The sequence below is a fragment of the Danio rerio genome, chromosome 5 (assembly GCF_049306965.1).
Source record: "Danio rerio strain Tuebingen ecotype United States chromosome 5, GRCz12tu, whole genome shotgun sequence".
In the NCBI taxonomy this organism is placed as follows: domain Eukaryota; kingdom Metazoa; phylum Chordata; class Actinopteri; order Cypriniformes; family Danionidae; genus Danio; species Danio rerio.
Genome location: NC_133180.1, coordinates 5,693,001 through 5,714,923, shown reverse-complemented (window position 1 = coordinate 5,714,923; position 21,923 = coordinate 5,693,001). Strand labels below are relative to the sequence as shown.

The 21,923-nt window shown below is 39.1% G+C and overlaps 1 protein-coding gene across 4 annotated transcripts in view; it reads left to right on the top strand.

Annotated features, from left to right (window-relative positions):
• Window positions 1-21,923, top strand: part of lmx1ba (LIM homeobox transcription factor 1, beta a) — a 118,130-nt gene that overhangs the window by 83,045 nt on the left and 13,162 nt on the right. For all 4 annotated transcript variants that reach the window (XR_012405926.1, XR_012405925.1, NM_001025168.2 and 1 more), the window contains exons 3-4: window positions 14,374-14,597; window positions 19,722-19,900. Coding sequence is in view for 2 of the 4 variants with exons in the window: in NM_001025168.2 (NP_001020339.1) it covers window positions 14,374-14,597; window positions 19,722-19,900 (403 nt within the window). In the remaining 2 variants the exon portion in view is untranslated. The remainder of the gene's footprint in view (window positions 1-14,373; window positions 14,598-19,721; window positions 19,901-21,923) is intronic.

Genomic DNA, 21,923 nt, shown 5'->3' with positions numbered 1-21,923 from the left:
AGAGGTTTTATGTGTGAGTGTCAAGTAAGTGTAGCGCAGTAGTGTGTGTGTGTGTGTGTGTGTGTGTGTTGTCTTTTGTGCTGGAGCTCCATTATTCACTCCTACAGTGTTTGCTGTTGTGGCGGAGCTGAGTAAACTCTAGACTCAATAGAGCTGCCAAACTCAGGAAAAGCAGCTGTTCAAACACACACACACACACACACACACACACACACACACACACACACACACACACTGTATACATGCAAACGCACACACACACGCACTGTATACACACACACACATACACACTCACTGACTCGCACACAAACACAATTACATGGAGACACACATGCTTACTGTACACACACACACACTTACTGTATACACGCAGATGCACACACACACTGTATACACACATACAGCCTCACACACACACACAAAAACACTGTATACACGCAAACAATCACACACACACACACACAGACTCTCACACATAGACTTACACATGACACACTCATTCACACTCACACTAACTGTACACACACACACACGCACTGTATACACACACACATACACACTCACTGTATACACACAAACACATACAGACTCACACACAAACACATTTACATAGAGACACACACTCAGTACACACACACTGTATACACACAAACAAACACACACACACACACAGGCCGCCATCAGCCTGTTATACTGAGCAGACCAAAGAGAGGTGCGCTCCGCCACAAGATGGCGACAGAGCCTGCATAATAAGCCCTTAGGGGAGAAAAACTCAGCGTTTTCTCAACGTAAGTTTTAAACTACAGCTGAACAAATCATAAACCATGTAGGTGACATTCTAAGTCGATCTCTCTCTCTCTCTTTTGTATATTGTAGTGCTGTATTTACACCATAGTACTCTGGTAGTGTTTGCGCAGCTTTGGCTTTTTCTGAGTTAGTTATTGTAATCTCCTAATTGCAAGAGAAATAATGGGAAATCTCTGTAGACAGATGGCATTTCATGCTGTTCAGCCTTATAATCAGAATCAGTTTTATTGCCAAGTGTGCTTCACACACACAAGGAATTTGTTTTGGCCACAGAAGCTTCCAGTGTACCTAAAGTGACAACACAAAGTAAATATGAAAAAAAGATGATCAACATTAAACAGAGATGCGGGTAGTCAAAAAGATCTGAATTAGTGATGGGAAGTTCGGATCATTTTACTGATTCTATGAGTCTCGTTCACCGAGATGAACGAATCTTTTTTTGAGTCATTTCGTTCATTTGGTTCGATTTACCAAAATATTATTAAAATGTTACGAATTGCTTCCAAACACATCTACAACTAGCCCAAAATGTTGATCACACGACAAATAAGTTATAAATCGAATACTATGAGAAGGAGAAAATAATAATTCAATGTTTACCTGCTCTTTTGTCTGTGAAGGTATTATTGTCTCTTTGCTCACAGGGTCCCCGCGGGGTCTTAAAAAGTATTAAAAAGTCTTAAATAAAAAAAATCGAAATTTATGGCTTTAAAAAGTCTTAAATTTGCTGTTCTAGGTCTTAAATATTTTTGCACAGGCCTTATTTTTGCGATGTCCATGTAACGCTACATCTAATGCTCATTTAAATTATTTTTGTTGTTGTTGCTAGGTTTTTGTGGTGTTGTAGTTCATTATTTCACTAGTCCAATTGTAATTTGCGGTATTACAACTACAAAAAAGTCAGCTTGCAATAGCCAATCAGCTTTCTGTTAATAAACTCAGTGCGCGCGGCGAATGTGACGTCATCGCTGTGTTTGCGGAAGTTCGCTTTGAGTGCGCGCGACATGATTTCGGCTGGCAGAGTATGCCGTTATTTCACTGACAAATGTCGCAAACGCAGTTTTATAAGTCGGGAGCGTTGTAATGCGAGAGAGCGAAATTTAAATAACTTTATTTTACCCCTAATTTTGTGCTTTTACATTTTCTCTCGCATGTTTTTGATATTGCGATATAGGTCTTAAATTTAATACTTAATGGTCTTAAAAGGTCTTAAATTTGACATTATGATGTCTGCAGAGACCCTGTGCTCAGCTCACCTCTTCATGTCTTCAAATGTCAGTGGTTCGTTCATGTCACACTGACAGTCACATATAATCTTAACCAATGTACACAGTCAGAGTCGATAGGAGCCATGATAATTAGTTCATCTTTCTTAGTCGTTCATTCATCACGTGACAGAATGACTCAGACCCGATAGAGGACTCGAGAGATGAACGGTTCAATTCTTTTTCCAGCTCTAAATGCATATGATTGGCCCGTGAGGAACGAACGACTCGGACCCGATAGAGGACACTTGATAGGTGAATGGATCGATTCTTTTTCCGGCTCTAAACGCATATGATTGGCTTCTCCCTTTCCGCGATGAACAACTCAAAAGACTTGAAATGAACGATACCACCTGCACAGATGTGCGCACATGCGGATGAACGAATCACTCCCTGAGAGGACTCGTATTTCAAAATTCAGTTCAAAGTGAACGAATCGTTCATAAACGACCCATCACTAATCTGGAAGTTGAGTTGTGTGTACAGATTTGTTATAAATATACAGGTTATACAGTGCTGTGTACAAATTTGAATGTAGAAAGTATTGCATTGTACATTGATATAGGGTGCTGTGTACATGTGTGTATGAGAAAGTATTGCACATGTTTATTGCACAGTAGGGGAATATTTAACTGTTAATGAGGTAGATGGCCTGAGGAAAGAAACTTTTCCTGTGTCTGGCTGTTTTTGTGCTCCGTACTCTGTAGCGCCGACCACACGGTAACAGTTGGAGCAGGAAGTGTGCTGGGTGCGAGGCGTCCAGAGTGATTTTGCGAGCCCTTTTACTCACTCTGGCAGAGTACAGTTCTTGAAGTGTAGGAAGGGCAGCGCCAGTGATTCGTTAAGCAGTCCGGACTATTCACTGTAGTCTACGGAGGTCAGTTTTGGCAGCTGAGCTGAACCAAACAATGATTAAAGTGCAGAGGATGGATTGGATGACAGCTGAGCAGCTGCTGTGGCAGGTTGAACTTCCTCAGCTGACAAAAGGAAGTACAGTCTCTTTCTTCACAAGAGTGCTTATGTGAATGTTCCACTTCAGATCCTAAGAGATGGTGGTGCCCAGGAACCTAAATGACTCTACTGCAGCCACAGTGCTGTTCATGATGGTGAGCGGGGGGAGTGCAGGGGGGTTTCTCCTAAAGTCCACTATCATCTCCACGGTTTTGAGTGTGTTCAGCTCCAGGTTGTTGTATCTGCACCATAACGCCAGCCACTCCACCTCCTGTCTGCATGCAGACTAGTTACTGTTCCGGATGAGGCCGATAGCAGTAGTGTCGTCCGCAAACTTCAGGTGCGTGATGGAGGGGTCTTTTACGGTGCAGTCGATGGTGTAAAGGGAGAAGAGCAGTGGGGAGAGAACACATCCCTGGGGGGCACCAGTGCTGATGGTGCGGCTGTTGGATGTGATTTTGCCCATTCTGACTAGCTGTTGTCTATCTGTCAGAAAGCTGGTGGTCCATTGACAGACAGAGCTAGGAACAGAGAGCTGGGTCAGTTTGTAGGGACGATGGTGTTAAAGGCAGAACTGAAGTCCACAAACAGAATCCTTGCCTAGTTCTCTGATTTGTCCAGATGTTGTAGGGAATAATGCAGTCCCATGTCGACTGCATCATTCACAGACCGGTTTGCTCTATAGGCATGGGGTCCAGCACTGGTCCAGTGATGTCCTTCAGATAAGCTAGCACCAGTCTTACGAATGACTTCATGACCACAGATGTTAAAGCAACAGGTCTGTAGTCATTGAGTCCTGTGATCTTTGGCTTCTTCAGGATTGGGATGATGGGCCAGATGATTATAATCTTAAAATGTGAGCAAAATCAGCTGTTTTGTCATTACTTTGGACATTACGCTAGAGAATCATTCAAACACTAGCTCTAAAGTGACATTTGTGAAGTAGTAATGGTGGAAGAAAGTAGTTCCTCTTACAAAAGTCCACTATCATCCCTCACTGTTTTGAGTGTGTTCAGCTCCACGTTGTTGTATCTGCACCATAAAGCCAGCCGCTCCTGCCTCCTGTCATGACCGTTCCGGATGAGGCCGATGACAGTAGTGTCGTCCACAAACTTTAGGAGTTGGATGGAGGGGTCTTTTACAAAAGGGTTTTTGAGACTCTTTGTGTTTGATTTTCTTTTTTATATACACGATTGTGTCGTTAAACTGTTGTATAAATGCAATTTCACTCTCGTAGCAGTGTGATATGGCTGTGTATCGGCACGAGTGGGACACTAACACCCCATTCACACGGGGCTTCATCGTCAACGCTTGACTGAAGGCGTGTCTGAAGTTGGGGCTAACGCGATCGTCATAGCAGCGTCAGCCAATGAAATTCAGTCAGCAATAGGCCACTGTCTAGCTGGTGTATTTGCATACAGCGATCTGATTGGCTGACGCTTATGTCGTCGCTTAAAGTTGAGCTGGTCCCAACTTCTGCAGCGAGCAACGCTTATGAAGCGGCACCGACGGATCCACAATGCAGTTCGGCAATGCCTGACGTCATCCATTCAAAGTGAATGGGAAGCGTTGACACTGACGCCCCGTGTGAATGGGGCGTAAGGCACTCGGCCTGCCGTCTCAAGCCAATGCACGCCATATCGCACTGCTACTCGTGTGATATTGCTTATGTATATAACACTAGATAAATAAATCAGATTTAATTTTTTTTGCGTTTTTTTTAAGTAAATTATAAGCTGCAGAGCTCCTAAACATGATTCATGTTACATAGTTTATTAATTTTACATTATTATTGCTGCTATTTTACCGTTTTAGAAAAGTGAGGCCTCTGAAACGATCCTATTATTGGTTGAAGTCAATTATTTCTTCTGAATCGTACCGTTATCTCCTGTACGGTTGCTAAAATGGGCGACACAGTGGCTCAGTGGTTAGTAGGGATGTAACGGTATTGTAAATATCGTAATACTGCAATATTATTTTTTTTCGATATTACCGTAGTCGCATGACTCGGTAAAACTATAGGTCTTCTGAGAAAATTTGCTAAGGCGAATGAAGCGAACGGGAGGTAGCGGAAACTACATTTCCCATCAGCCCAGGCGTGGCCATCATCCCTTGCGGTCTGTTGTCGCTACAGATCCAGTAATGCGGAAATGGAGTGTGCTGCTAGAAGCGGGGATGAGAAAGAGCTGGAAATGATCGAACCTAAAGCGGGTGTTGTCGCCGCGCGCGTACTGAATAGCGGTGTTGTCGCGCGCGTTCTTATCAGCTTTGTTGTCGCGTGTACTGTAAAGCGGGGAGGGGGGGTTGAGCGTGCATACTCAAGAGCGGTGTTGTCGCGGGCCTACTGGAGGGCGGGACGGAGGGTGTGTCGCGTCGCGGGGGCACTTTTGATCATTTTGGAAGGGCATTTTCTATCCAAGACTAAAAAGGGCATGTGCACTGTACAGGTTGAGCCCTATGTGTGCACGTGCCTGCAAGTTGGGGAATACGACTAATAACAGTCACTGGGACTGCAGAAACACAGCACACAGTTCAGATTGATGCAGACATGAGACCTCTATCTCACTCATGGTTTGTCCAGTCAAGTGGGGGAAAGACGATGCACAACGTTACCCACTGCTGTCAACCTGGGCCAAGCCATATCTCTCTGTCCCAGAAACCTCAATCCCAAATGAGAGGGTTTTTTTCTGTTGCAGGGGACATTGTAAATACCCAGAGATACCAGCTTTTACCAGATTATATTTATATGATAATTTTCCTTTAAACCCATCTCTATCTAAGTGAGTGAGTGATTAAATGTTGAATGTGAGGAGTTTTCAACAATACTAAATTAAAAACTTTATTTTTTTTTACATGGTTTAATATTTTTTGTTATTAAAATTGAAGTTCCTGTTTTAAAGCTTACAGATAGATGGCTAATTTGTATGTCATTGACACTTTTGGCTCTTTTTTAGTATTTTCATAAGTTTTGTTTTTTTCCTGTAAATGATTCAATAAATACCGTACCGTGACATTCATACCGAGGTATTACCGTACCGTGAAATTCTGATACCGTTACATCCCTAGTGGTTAGCACTGTCACCTCACAGCAAGAAGGTTGCTGGGGCCAAATGGCATTTCTGTGTGGAGTTTGCATGTTCTCCCCGTGTTGGCGTGGGTATCCTCCGGGTGCTCCGGTTTCCCACACAATCCAAACACATGCAGTATAGGTGAATTGAATAAACTAAATTGGTGTATGTGTGTGAATGCGAGAGTGTATGGGTGTTTTCCGGTACTGTGTTGCAGCTGGAAGGGCATCCCCTATGTAAATCATATGTTAGAATAGTTGTCGGTTCATTCCGCTGTGGCGACCCCTGATAAATAAAGGGACTAAGCTGATGGAAAATGAGTGAATGAATAAGCAGTTGCTAAAATGAAATGACCACAGTTTTAATGCTGTTATCGATCTCTTTTATTAAACGGAGGCAGCTGTGACTCAATACCGTTTGAAGTTGTGTGGAAATCCTTATGATTGTCATTATTTTCAATGTTTAAGTTATTAATAAAGCACGAATCCCACTTCCCACAGTCTGGAAGTTTACAGAGGCGAGTGCATGTGGCTCATGGCTTTGAAACGGTCAGTTGTGGTAAATGTGGTAAATGCGCTGTGCGTGTGTGTGTGTGTGTGTGTGCGTGTGCATGTGTGTGTGGACAACGGTATTTTCCAAAGTGTTTAATGACATCTTTAGTCCTTTTGTAGTGCACATGCATCTGTGCCGTATGGATGTGGAAGAAGCGGTTGGAAAAGTCAAACACATACACTTGTACAGCTATCTTTATGGGGACTTCCCATGCATTCAGAAAAGTATTTGTGTCTAACAAATAAGATCTGTTTGCATAAAAAATGGCTATGCATATGGTATACATGAAAATTCATGGCAAAAACAGAAAACTGAAAAAGAGGAAAGCAAGGCTGAAAATAATAATGTGCGTGTGTTCTTAATACGTTTTATTAATTTAGTTTTTCTTTACAGTTGTGTTTCTGAAAAGGGTGTGTGTGTGTAAATCATTCATTCATTCATTTTCTTTTCAGCTTAGTTCCTTTATCAATCCGGGTCGCCACAGCGGCATGAACCGCCAACTTATCCTGCACGTTTTTAACACAGCGGATGCCCTTCCAGCCCCAACCTATCTCTGGGAAAGATCCACACACACTCATTCACACTCATACACTAGGGACAATTTAGCCTACCCAATTCACCTGTACCGCATGTCTTTGGACTGTGGGGGAAACCGGAGCACCCGGAGGAAACCCACGCCAACACCGGGAGAACATGCAAACTCCACACAGAAACGCTATCTGACCCAGCCGTGGCTCGAACCAGCGACCTTTTTGCTGTGAGGCGTGAGGCGACAGCACTACCTACTGCGCCACTGAAGAGATAAAGATGATATATCAGAGCCTCATGAGGTTGTAAATGTTTATCCTCTCAGCAGCATATTTTCCCTTTGCGTGTAAATATGTTGTGATGAATTCTCCAAGATGTCTTGTTGTAAAGCATATCTGAGTGATGCTGTTGCTGCTGTTGTTGTTAATCTATGCTGTTTGGTTCTGATGTTTGCTGCTTCTCTTCAGACGCTCCACAACGTTGGTGGCAGCAAACGAAGGATAAATTATTGTTTGTGTTTGTTACATTTCTGATCCACAACAAGCAAATACAGAGAGAAGGATAAATAAACCCCCAGCACACACACACACACACACACACACACACACACACACAGATCTGGAGGATTTTGTGAGCATGAGCAGCTGAGCATGAAGTCTTTCCCTTCTTCAGAGTCTTCCTAATGGCATTAAAGAGGATTAGTTTCAAACACTGCTCTGTCCGTCAAAAACACTGCTTTCTTACGCAGTTTCTCACACTTTTAGATGACAGAAACATGATGCAGCTTCCTAGTTTTGTTCTTTTATACACTGTAAAAACAATCCATATATAAGCAGCTTTCCCTTTGTTGTGAATCATGTTTTTCCCATTTATTTGTGCTTTTGAGTTAGATTGTGGGGCTTTGACCTTTTCTCCATCAACTTTTGATGTCGAATTAGTTCGAAAAAATTATTTTTATTGATGTTTGTACTCTGTTAAAATAGTTGGGTCTGAAATACTCCAACATATAACCCAACTATAGGTTATTATAGCACCTTGTAGAGTGACTGAAGTTTGCCCTGCGCGTTTGCGTTTTTTTTTTTAGTTACTTCTTTGGTTTGGTGCGTCAATCTTATCGATGCTGTTATTCAAAAAAAGGTAATGATTCACACTGATTTTTTCTTTTGCTTACATTTTACGGGTGATTAAAAGACAGACGTTTCGGCACAAAGCCTTCCTCAGCCTTCCTTTAGTTACTTCCTCACTGAGGAAGGCTTTGTGCCGAAACGTCTGTCTTTTAATCACCTGTAAATTGTAAGAAAGAGAAAAAATAAAAACAGTACGAAGCAGTTGAGTGCGAATCATTACCTTTTTATGTATTATAGCACCTTCCCAACTATGGGTTATTTTAACCCAATGCATTGTGTTATATAATTTAATCCAGTGCAATGGGTTATTTTGATTAAATGTTTTTTTTTTTTTTTCATTCTGCACTTTGAAAACATTTAGTTATTTATTTAACCTAATGGTTGAGTTAGACATATTTGGTGCTTTATTGGGTTGTTTTTAACCTTTATTAGTTTATTTATTAATAACTCAATCAGTTGATTTAAATATTAGGTGCTTTGTTGGGTTATTTTTAACCTTTATTTGGTTATTTATTTAATAAATAACCGGCCACAGCCATGTCACCCTGCAGCCCAAGACCGGTTACTCACTGAAGCTAAGCAGGGCTGAGCCTGGTCAGTACCTGGATGGGAGACCACTAGGGAACACTAGGTTGCTGTTGGAAGTGGTGTTAGTGAGGCCAGCAGGGGGCGCTCAACCTGTGGTCTATGTGAGTCCTATTGCCCCAGTAAAAGTGAAGGGGACACTATACTGTCAGTGGGTGCCGTCTTTCGGATGAGACATTAAATCGAGGTCCTGACTCTCTGTGGTCATTAAAAATCCCATGGCACTTCTAACCCCGGTGTCCTGGCCAAAGTCCCTCTTTCGGCCCATACGATCATGGCCCCCCAATCATCCCCTTCCACAGAATTGGCTCTATCACTGTGTCTCCACTCCACCAATAGCTGGTGTGTGGTGAGCGCACTGGCGCCGTTGTCCTGTGGCTGCCATCGCATCATCCAAGTGGATGCTGCACACTGGTGGTGGTGAGGAGAGACCCCCCCCCCCCTCATGATTGTGAAGCACTTTGGGTGTATGGCCATACACAATAAATGCGCTATATAAATACACATTACATTACATTACATTACATTACAATAACTCAACCAGTTGAGTTAAAATTTGGAATTTTAACAGTCAACTGATTTAACTGACACAGAACCACTGTATTAATATGCGTGCGTAATGTTGTTTTTTCGTCATAAATTTTATTTAGGCTACAACTCGATAATGTTGTTGTTGTTGTTTTCAAATCACCTCTCCGTGTCGTGTTTTTATATCCGTTTTATCATCCAAGACCATCTTTTAGAAGTGTTTGGATGTGGTTAAAATGTTTTGTACATAGTGGACACTGAGTGAAGCCTGCTGCATCTGCTGGACAGCCTCTACAGCACACAGAACTCCATATTCTGCTCCATCATCAACACATGATTTTCTGCTTGCACAGTTTACAACTGTCTACTTAGATTATATCAAAATAACCCATTGCATTGGATTAAATTATATAACCCAATGCATTGGGTTAAAATAACTCATAGTTGGGAAGGTGCTATAATAACCTATAGTGGGGTTTTATGTTGGAGTATTTCTGACCCAAATATTTAAACAGAGTGGTATTACTGTTGTTAGTACTACTAATAATTTAATAACTATGGCTGTAAACATATAACATACTTTTTAAAAATATATATTAAAAATGCTTTATTTCCATTACATTTTAGTTCCAGAAATTACATTTTTGTTCAAATAAATTAGGAATTACAAACATGAAGAAGCAGAACAAAGTAGACTTTGCACGGATATGGCGCAGGTAAAAACATCATATTTTAATAATGCATCTGGATTAGGGTTGGAGTTAGTGTAAGTTGACATTTATTTGCAATGTTTCTTCTTGTCATTTAAATGTCTGTTGAAGAAGCAGTATCAGCAGATATTAAGTCAACAAAATGTGCCATAGGGACCATCAAAATAAAGTCTTACCGATTCTTTATAGAGGACAAATAAATAAATGTTCCCTAAAGATCCTTTTACCAAAATGTAAAATGTTGTTTTAGGGACAAAAAAATAGATGATTCAGTGACTTTTTTTAGGAAAACAAAAGGGATGTACATTAAAAAATATCCATAACTTAGCAGTTTTACGTATTTTATGATTTATGTTTTTATTTTTCCCCATTTATTTCTGCTTTTGAGTTGCATTATGGGAGCTTGATCTTACTTCCAACAACTTTTAACCTTGAGAAGATTAAAAAAGTGACTTTTATGAAAATTTGTTATAAACAATAGTTTGCAGTGCTATATTGTGTGGGTTGGTGTTGTATATTACGCTACAGAAACCTTGTAATAAACTGCAGCACATTTACTGTTATTTTACTGACTTATTTCCCTGGATATTATTTCTTATCTGTTATATAATTTTTTTTCAAACTACTAAAATGTCAATAAAAGTCACTTTGTTTAAACGTTCTCTACTGAAAAAAAAAAAAAAAAAAAAACTGTTTAAACCAGTCTAGGCTGGTTGGCTGGTTTTAGCTGGTCGACCAGGCTGGTTTTAGAGGGGTTTCTCCCATTTCCAGGCTGGTTTTCAGCCATTTCCAGCCTGGTCTTAGCTGGTCAGGCTGGGAGATGACCAGCCAGCCTAGCCAGGTTGGGAGCCCAGTCAAAACCAGCTATGTCCAGCTTAAACCAGACTGGTCAAGCTGGTTTTAGCTGGATTTAGCTGGTCATTTTCCATCCTGATCAGCTAGGACCAGGCTGGAAATGGCTGAAAGCCAGCCTGGAAATGGCCAAACCCCCTCTAAAACCAGCCTGGTCAACCAGCTTAAACCAACCAACCAGCCTAGGCTGGTTTAAGCTGGATTTTTCAGCAGGGTTGGTTGAGTTGAATTTTCAACTATAAAAGTGGCCAGAGCAGAGATCAACATCCCATAATGCAATTCTCAACCGTAAATAAACACTTGCGAATCACAAAATACAGAAACTGTTACAGTAATTAACAGATATTTTTTACAGTCTATGTTTAAGAGCGTCCCACTGACATTCTGTATCAGTGTCACGCATGGCTGTACTGAGATCAGTGCACACAAAGCTGCCGCTGTGGTCCCGACTACAAAGGGAAGGAGAAAAGGACAGGATTAGTCCTCAAGCACAATAGAAGAAAGAAGATCTCCAGGAGGATCACGGGAATTACAGACAGCAGCATAATGTGGAGTGACAGAAAGAGGAAGCAGGAAAACTTCAACACGAGCGATTATTAAAGATCAGCAGATGATCAGGAGAAGAAAAGAGCTTTTCAGAGCAGTGGGAACAGGGGATTGATCAGACGTCGCACATGTTGGCTTAATGCTATCACGCTGTGAAAAAATGCCTAATATGTTTAAGTTAAATCAGGTTAAGTGTTTTTATTTTAAAGCATTTAAACTGACTTAAAACATTGAGTTATAATCCGTGTAGCTTAAAAAAGGTTGAAAAAAGTTTAAAATAAATTAAATTAACATGCATAATATTTAAATGAATTATAATCATAAATATGCTTAAATTAATATGTGTATGTATGTATGTATGTTTAGTTATACACATATAGTTAATGTGTATACATAATTTATTTTAAACAATTCATAAATGTTCAATATTTTAAAACGAAATATATGTACTTTTTTATTTTTTATTTCATGTATTTTATCAAACTTGCTTAAAACTTAAGTATTAAAAAAATGTTCAAATGTGTATTGAAGGTGTTACATACATATTTTTAAATGTAATAAATTCCAGTGATTCAAAACTAAATTTTGTTCAGCATCATTATTCCAGTCTTCAGTGTTTCAAAGTTTAGCATAGATGGATAGATAGATAGATAGATAGATGGATAGATAGATAGATAGATAGATAGATAGATAGATAGATAGATAGATAGATAGATAGATAGATAGATAGATAGATAGATAGATAGATAGATAGATAGATGTGCAGATGGATGGATGGATCAATGGAGACATGGAAATAGATGGGCGAATGGATGGATGGATGGATGCATAGATGTGCAGATGGATGGTGAATAGATGTGCACGGATGGATGGATGGATGGATAGATCAATGGATAAATGTACATTTAGATAGATGGATGGATGGATGGATGTATAGATTGATGGATAGATGTGCAGATGGATGGATGAATGGATATATCGATGGATAGATGTGCAGATGGATGGATGGATAAATGGATGGATGGATGGGTAAATGGATAGATCGGTGGATAGTTGTGCAAATGGATGGATGGATGAATAAATTTGCAGATGGATGGATGAATGATGGATGGATGGATAGAAAGTTCGGTGGATAGCTGGCAAATGGATGGATAAATGTGCAAATAGATGGACAAATGGATGGATGGATGTGCAAATGGATGGACGAATGATGGATGGATGAATAGATAGATCAGTGGATAGATGTGCAGATAGATGGATGGATTAATGGATAGCTATGCAAATGAATGGGTTAAATTGGTGGATGGATGTGCAGATAGATGGATGAATAGATGTGCAAATAGATGGATGAAAAAATGGATGGATAGATCAATAGATAGATGCGCAAATAGATGGATGAAAGGATGGATGGATAGATCAATAGATGGATGTGCAAATAGATGGATGAAAGGATGGATGGATAGATCAATAGATATATGTGCAAATAGATGGATGAAAGGATGGATGGATAGATCAATAGATGGATGTGCAAATAGATGGATGAAAGGATGGATGGATAGATCAATAGATGGATGTGCAAATAGATGGATGAAAGGATGGATGGATAGATCAATAGATGGATGTGCAAATAGATGGATGAAAGGATGGCTGGATAGATTGATGGATAGATGTACAGATAGATGAATGGATGGATAGATTGAAGGATGTGCAAATGGTTAGAGGAAGGATGGGATATATAGATCTGAATGGATGGACGGATGGAAGGAGGAAAGAATTCTGAACCTCAGCAAGGCTTCATTAAAATTGTGAAATATTATTAGTGCATAAAATTAATTGGACCAAGTTTGAACCATTAGGAATATTTAAAGATTCAACGTCTTCCACTGATTCAGAACTGACTTGTCAACATGATTATTTTAGTTAAAATTGAACAAATTGAAACACTTTTACTGGCGCTTTTGTTGAACTGAATGCATCCGTGCTGAAATGTAGTTTTTTTTTAAATGAAGTTGTAATTCATTTATTATTTTTAATCTGTCTGAGCCAACATTTTGAACACAATAAGAGTACAGCGCTAAAATGTACAAATAGTGACATTTTTTTTACTTGAATTGCAGATTTGAGATGTGTTCTCATCCTCTAAATCAGCGCAGTGTTTCAGAAGCAGCAGATATTAGAGATCTGACCGGTGATTTCTCCGTCCTCTGAATATTGACTCCTCCGTTAAGTGTTTTGCGTCGTCTCACCTCATGACACCCTCATATCTCCAGGCTTATTAAAAATCTCTTTCAAAGTCATAATCACGAGGTGTCAGTCACGCATTGATCTGTGATATTAATGCTTGAACTTTATTGGTGTGGGAGAAAACGCCGCTCTCAGGGCAGATCTGCTTAATGCGGCAGAATTATTAAGCTTTGTGGAGGATCTTCGCGTCTGGGGGGTTGAGGATTCACTCTGTGCTTCACTCTTACATTATTCATTCATTTTCCTTCGGCTTAGTCCCTTTGTTCATGAGGGGTCGCCACAGCGGAGTGAACCACTAACTTGTCCAGCATATGTTTTACACAGCGGATGCCCTTCCAGCTGCAACCCAGTACTGGGAAACACACACTCATTCACAAACATACACACACTAATTTACTTCAGTTCACCTATAGCGCATGTGTTTGGACAGTGGGGGAAACCGGAGCACCCGGAGGAAACCCATGCCAACACGGGGAGAACATGCAAACTCCACACAGAAACGCCATCAATTAAACAGATTAAAAAGTTAAACTCAAACACATTAGTTGAAACTTGATTGACTTAAGAAGCAAGTTAAAATAACATCAAAATATTTGTTTCTCATCCTCAGGCTGTTCGCCACCAAGTGCAGCGGGTGTCTGGAGAAGATCTCCCCTACGGAGTTAGTGATGCGCGCACTGGAGAGTGTGTATCACCTGAGCTGCTTCTGCTGCTGCGTGTGTGAGCGCCGGCTGTGCAAAGGAGATGAGTTTGTGCTGAAGGAAGGACAGCTGCTCTGCAAGACCGACTACGAGAGAGAGAAAGATCTCGCCAGCCCAGACCTCTCCGACTCCGGTGAGAACACCTTCATTTCACGAGTTCACACTCACAGATGTTTGACTGAATAGAATATGTGTATTTGGCATGCTGTCCAGGGAGAGAGCTTTGAGCTCGGGGAGACAGCCTAACTCGTGTTATTCCCCTTATCAGGATAAAGAGAGATAGGTAGGGATGGCTGACGTGAAACAGTGTCGAGATCCCGAAGCGCAAGTGTTTCGAAACACTGCACCGAAGCATGATTACTGTAAAACAATAATTAATATTTTTACAGTACTGTGATGGTTGGGTTTGGGTAAACGTTAATAAAATACAATAAATGGGAAATTTAATGAATAATATAAATAATTCTTGATAACTTCAGGCCACACCTGTGTCTGATCTAGCAACAGCCCTGTTTAAGACCAAAATAAGACATATTTATTTACTAAGTGTTTATTCGAATGTCAGACCAGTGTTGAAACAAAACGATACAAGAACAAAGCATCAATTCAATTCAATTCAGCTTTATTTGTATAGCGCTTTTATAATGTAGATTGTGTCAAAGCAGCTTCACATAAAGGGTCATAATAACTGGATCAGTGTAGTTCAGTTTTTAGTGTTTAAGTTCAGTTCAGTTTAGCTCAGTTCAGTGTGGTTTGAAGTCATTATTGAGAGTCCAAACACTGAAGAGCAAATTCATCGATGAGTAGCTTTTCAGATCCTGAACCATGCGAGCCAGTGGCGACAGCGGAGAGGGAAGAAAAAAAACCTTGGGAGAACCAGACTCAGTTTGGCACGACCATTTTAATTTCTCCGCTGGCCAAAAGTCTTGTGCAGAGCTGCAGTCTCAGCGGTGGAGCCTGAAAGCTGGCCTCAGCGAAGATTCGTCTGTCCCTGGAGCGTCACTGGAATCAGTCTCAGACTCTCCCCCATGACCACCACAGCAGCTGCTCAGGATACGGCCTGGTCCTGGATATGGACACCTTGGGATCATCTCGTCGCTGGTCTTGGATCCAATCAGTGACTCCGCATAATCTGAGGACCTCGGGATGAGTATCCCCAGGTGGAAATGAAATTAAAGAGAATAATTAGCGTAGCTGCTGTTCAAAGTGTATATAAGCAAGATGCAGAAGCCAATGTGGAACCCGCTAGGTGATGCATTGAGTGTATGCTTTACTAAACAGATCGGTCTTTAATCTAGTTTTGAACTGGGAGAGTGTGTCTGAGCCTCGGACGTTATCAGGAAGGCTATTCCAGAGTTTAGGAGCCATAAAGGAGAAGGCTCGACCTCCCTTACTCGACTTTGCTATTCTAAGTACTACCAGAAGACAGAAGGTTGGTTAGATAAACAGGAGCGAGATTATTTAGAGCTTTATAGGTAAGAAGTAATATTTTAAATTCAATGCGAAATTTAACAGGCAGCCAGTGTAAGGAGGGTAAAATTGGGGTGATATGATCATATTTTCTAGACCTGGTCAGAACTCTGGCTGCTGCATTTTGTACTAATTAAAGTTTGTAAATAGAGGATGCTGGGCAGCCAGCAAACAGAGCATTACAGTAATCCAGCCTAAAGTCATAAAAGCATGGACTAGCTTTTCTGCATCTGAGATGGATAGCATATTTCGTAATTTAGAGATATTTTTCAGATGAAAGAAAGCAGTTTTTGTGACAGGATATATGGTTTACCAACTGGTATTAAAGCATTTCAAAATAGCTGAATCAGCCTGGATTCGAACACACTATCCCCACATGGTAGTCAGAAACCTTAACCGCTCCACTAAATTTCTTGTAGGTTCATGTCTACAAAGTGGGGTTTTAATACCTCAATTTGCTCAACTGTTTTTTGCTAAAGTTGTTTCAGTGCAATACATAAAAATGACCACAAGGTGTCACCGTAGAGTGGGATTTCAAAACGTTTCGAAGCTTCGACACATTCGCTTCGACTGTTTCAGTGTTTCATGAAGCCTCGCTTTGCCCACCACTAGAGATAGGGTCCGAGCGCAGTGTGTAGCCTGGCTCCAGAACACTCCCCTCTCATATTTAAATAGGTATCTGGTTTATTAGTGTGGAGTTGGGGTGGTGAAGGGACGCTGAAGTCGAGAGAAACGGAGGTATGACGTGTTTGACTGTTTATAGAGGTTTGCTCTTGAGCTGATTGGATAAAAGAATGATTATGTGTGTGTGTGTGTGTGTGTGTGTGTGTGTGTGTGTGTGTGTGTGTGTGGGTGTGGGTGTGTGTGTGTGTGTGTGTGTGTGTGTGTGATGAATTAGCCTCGTCAAAGACTCATCGTGCTCCTCCCGAAATTTGTTTATAAAACATCACTCATTCATTATGCCTGTTGGAAAATAACACGGTCCATTGTTTAGTGTAAAGAAATTACAGACACATTTGCAGTTGAAGTCAAAATAATTTGCCCTTCTGTAAATTTTCATTTCTTTTTCAAATGTTTCTCAAATGATGTTTAACAGAGCAACGATTTTTTCACAGTATTTCCTACAATATTTTTTCCACTGGAGAAAGTCTGATTTGTTTTTTTTCGGCTAGATTCAAAGCAGTTTCTAATTTTTTAAACACGATTTTAAGGTCATATTTGCTTTCGATTGTCTACAGACCAAAACATCATTACACAATGGCTTGCCTAATTACCCTAAGTTGCCTAATTAACCTAGTAAAGTCTTTAAATGTCACTTTAAGCTGTATAGAAGTGTCTTTAAAAATATCTAGTCAAATATTATTTACTGTCATCATGGCAAAGAGAAAATAAATCAGTTATTAGAGATGAGTTATTAAAACTATTATGCTTAGAAATGTGAAAAATCCGTTAAACAGAAATGGGGAAAAAATATACAGGTGGGATGATAATTCAGCCATCACGCTGGCTCACTCACTCATCAGCACTGTCGCCTCACAGCAAGAAGGCTGCTGGTTCAAGTCCTGGCTGAGCCAGTTGTCATTTCTGTGAGGAGTTTGCATGTTCTCCCCGTGTTGGCGTGGGTTTCCTCCGGGTGCTCCAGGTACCCCCACAGTCCAAACATATGCGCTATAGGGGAATTGGGTAAACAAAATTGGCCTTGTGTGTTTGAGTGTGTGTGTGAATGCGAGAGTGTGTTTTCCAGGGCTGGGTTGCGGCTGAAAGGTCATCCGCACATATGCCAGAGTATTTGGGAGTAGGGTTGTGCCGATAGACGAAGCCATCGTCCATTGCGATGACCAATAAACTTCGCAATCCATCACCCACATTTACATTGATTTATAACTTATTATTTGCATATCTTAATAGCAATAACGGTCTTTGTTAAACGAGCTGTGTTTAATTTTACACATAGCTGCCGCTTGCACGGCTGACAGCACCGTGAGGATTAAATGAAGGATTATACAGCACCTCTCGCGCTTAAAATGTGTAGATTCAGTAGCAAACGCTGTTACCTGCAAACCCCGTCCCACAGACTTTACAGTGAATGGCTTTAGTTATTTTCATAGCGGACTTGAAGTCACTGAAAGTCTTCTATCCACTCTTGGAAAAGTTTAAAGAAGAGATTAAAATTCAGCACATGATCACTAATAAAACGTGCCATTATTAGTAACTTTAGGTGTTTTCTAAAACAAAATCTGTCAGTGCTGTTTTCATTCTCTCATCTTCAGCGCTTCACATTTTCGCGGTTGTTGTTGAGTGATTGACAGCTGATATTAACCAATCATTAGTGTTCAGTTAGAGCAGTGGGCCAATAAGAAAAGCACAAAGGCGGGGCAAACATTGCAGGCTTTTTTTTTACTTCAGCAAGTTCACATAACAACTGTTTATCCAGCCTGATCTCACGAGAAAATGTAAGTATTTTACGTTTTGCCAGTTTAGTGGCTAATTCGTACGATTTCAGTCGTACGAAATGATACGATTTTAAAAAGGAGGCGTGGCACCTAACCCCACCCCTAACCCCAACCGTCATTGGGGGATAAGCAAATCGTACTAAATTGTACGAATTAGATCGTACGAATTCATACGAATTAGCCACTAAATGAAAAAGTTACGAATTGCCGTGAGATTGTGTTGGTTTATCTGTTCCTGTTTGGCGTTTTTAGGTGCAAAGATGCATTCTGCAAGAATGTCTCCTAAATCGCACAAATGCTTCCACATATATATTTTAGGTCGCATAGAAAAAATTTCCAAAACGGTCCAGCCCTAACATCTTTACTTGTTATAATTTTCTCATAATAATAATAATAAAATAAGGAACTTATCATCAATCACAATACAAATTACAGTGAACTCCAAACAAACTCTCGTCTCCTCCACCAGCTGTGGGAAAAGCCATTATAACGACGACACAGATCATTCTGCCTATTCTTGCCAGAGTCCCACGGAAAAAAAGTGGTTGACAGGTGGTAATTTGTGTGTAACGTTGTTTATTTATGGTTTGGTTATGGGGATAGCATAGACCATGTGTGTCAGCTAGTAAAAACGGTAGGCTACAAATAATTCAAGAGTTCACACTTAGATATTGCTTGACAACTGTTAGCAGGTTTGGCATGCTGTCCCCCGGAGAGAACCCTGCGCTCGGAGATAGTTGAGCCCAGGGCTCTCGCCAGGTCCATAGAGCATGTGAGGGGAGTACGAGATCAGATGGTTCTCGAGAGCTCCCCTAGTAAAGGAGGAAAAAGGGGTGGATGGGGGGTTTCTTCAGAAAACGAAGATAAGGGAGTAAATCTAGCTAGGCTACTTATAGTGAGTTACGATAGATCTGATTGGTTAACTAATGAGTGTAGATGGGAGGCCAGCTGCAGTCAATCATATCACGTGCTCCTCTCAAAATTAGTTTAAAAAACTTCACTTAATTTGTTATGAATTAATTGATATGTAACAACCACCTCCATCCTCACCTATGATGACGATGACCAAATTGGTCAACATTGCCCAACCCTATTTGGGAGTTCATTCCACTGTGGCAACCCCTGATAAATAAGGGACTAAGGTGAAGAAAAATGAGTAAATAAATGTTTGTAAATGTAAATTGATATTTTAAACTGATGTTGTACAGAAAAATGTAAAAATAATTTCAAGATCATTAAAGATACTTCAGAATGAATCGTTCTGTCGGCTCTCCCTTTGGAACATATTTGATTGCATGAAAGGCAATGTACAAATGCAATTGTTGTTTCTGTAGACAAAAGTGAGGATGAAGATCTGGATGTGAAGCCGGAGAAAGGCGCTGGCGGTCAGGGAAAAGGCAGTGATGACAGCAAAGACCCTCGCAGACCCAAAAGACCCCGAACCATCCTCACCACACAGCAGAGACGTGCATTTAAGGCCTCCTTCGAGGTCTCGTCCAAACCGTGCAGAAAGGTGAACTTCTCCACACTTCTTGCACAAAAATAGAGGATCAATGTTTAATGACAACATATGGTTTAACTTGATATAATAAGTAATCACATTTCAACTGAAGTCATACAAGCTGGCCACCTATTATGCAAAAATCACTTTTATAAGGATATTGAACACAGTTGTGTGGCAGCAGTGTGTGAATATAACCAGCTTATAATGGTTAAAATGCATTACTAAAAATGTTTTAGAATCAGACTTGATAAAAACAGTCTGCAGAAACACGTTGATTGACATTCTCTCTTTGTACGCGTCATCAGAGGGGAAAAGCCCCGCCCACTAGTGACTATCTCTTCCTCATTAGCATAGGACGTTAGTATATTTTTAAATCTGCCACTATGCTGACACACAGGCATAGGTAGCTCTGCCCACTTTTAAAAAGAGTAAAATCTCATTTTTAATTTAAAGCGACAGTCACCAAAACACCACAATTAGGATAATTAGGATAGATTCAGAGAGTTTTAAAACATTATTTGCGTGGTATTTTGAGGTGAAACTTCACACACACACATCGGAGACTTATTCAGGTTTTCAGCTTTCTTCAAAAATGTTTTCTTTTGTATTTAAGAGAAGAAAGAAATTCATAAAGATATGTACAAATTTGAGGGAGAGTAATTAGGGAGAACAATTAGATTTTTGGGTGAACTGTCTCTTTAATAATGCATTAGTAAATATTGAACTGTGATTACTAAATTCTGTACAAGATTGTTCATATTTCATGTTATAAAATATATGAACTACCATTAATGAATTAACTATTTATATTATTATTTTATTATTATTATATTATTATTATTATTATTATTATTATTATTATTATTATTATTATTATTATTATTGTATTGTTATTATTATTATTATTATTAATATATTATTATTATTGTTGTTGTTTTATTGTTATTATTATTATTGTATTATTATTATTGTTTTTGTATTAATATTATTATTATTATTATTATTATTATTAATAATAATAATATATTATTATTGTTGTTGTTTTATTGTTATTATTATTATTGTATTATTATTATTGTTGTTGTATTAATATTATTATTATTAATATTTTATTATTATTGTATGTATATTTTGTTATTATTATTGTTATTATTATTATTTTATTGTTATTATTATTATCATTATTGTATTATTATTATTATTTATTTATTATTATTATTATTATTAATATTTTATTATTATTATTGTTTTATTGTTATCATAATATTATTAATATTTTGTTATTATTTGTATATATTTTTTGTTATTATTATTGTTATTTTTATTATTTTATTGTTATTATTATTATTGTTGTATTATTATTATTATTATTATTATTAATATTTTATTATTATTATTCTTATGTATATTTTTGTTATTATTCATTCATTTTCTTGTCGGCTTAGTCCCTTTATTAATCCGGGGTTGCCACAGCGGAATGAACCGCCAACTTTTCCAGCAAGTTTTTAAACAGCGGATGCCCTTCCAGCCGCAACCCATCTCTTGTTTCTAGTCCAAATATCAAAACCATCTTTAATCAAGAAGCTTATTTAGATAACCAAAAAAAAAGTCATGTTTTCAGAAATAATGAGTCAAAATTAAGTGAGTTTTTCTTTAAAAGAAGCAAAGTAATCTGCCATTGGGATAAGCAAAAGAATATTTAATTTACACCATTGACAGATTAAAAGACAGTTGCTATTGAGACAAGACATTACCTTGATATGAATTGAAGTAATTTTATATATTGAAGAAAATTATCTTTTTTATAGCTCAACTGCTTTAACTCATGAATTTTGCATCCTCTAATGTTGATGAACTACAGATGAAGTCAGAATTATTCACACTTCTCTGTGTTTTTTTTTTTCTCCCAAGTGATGTTTAACAAACTCAGGATTTTTTCACAGTATTTACTATAATATTTTTCTTTTGGAGGAAGTCTTATTTGTTTGGTTTCACCTAGAATAAAAGCAGTTTCAATTTTTTAAAACCATTT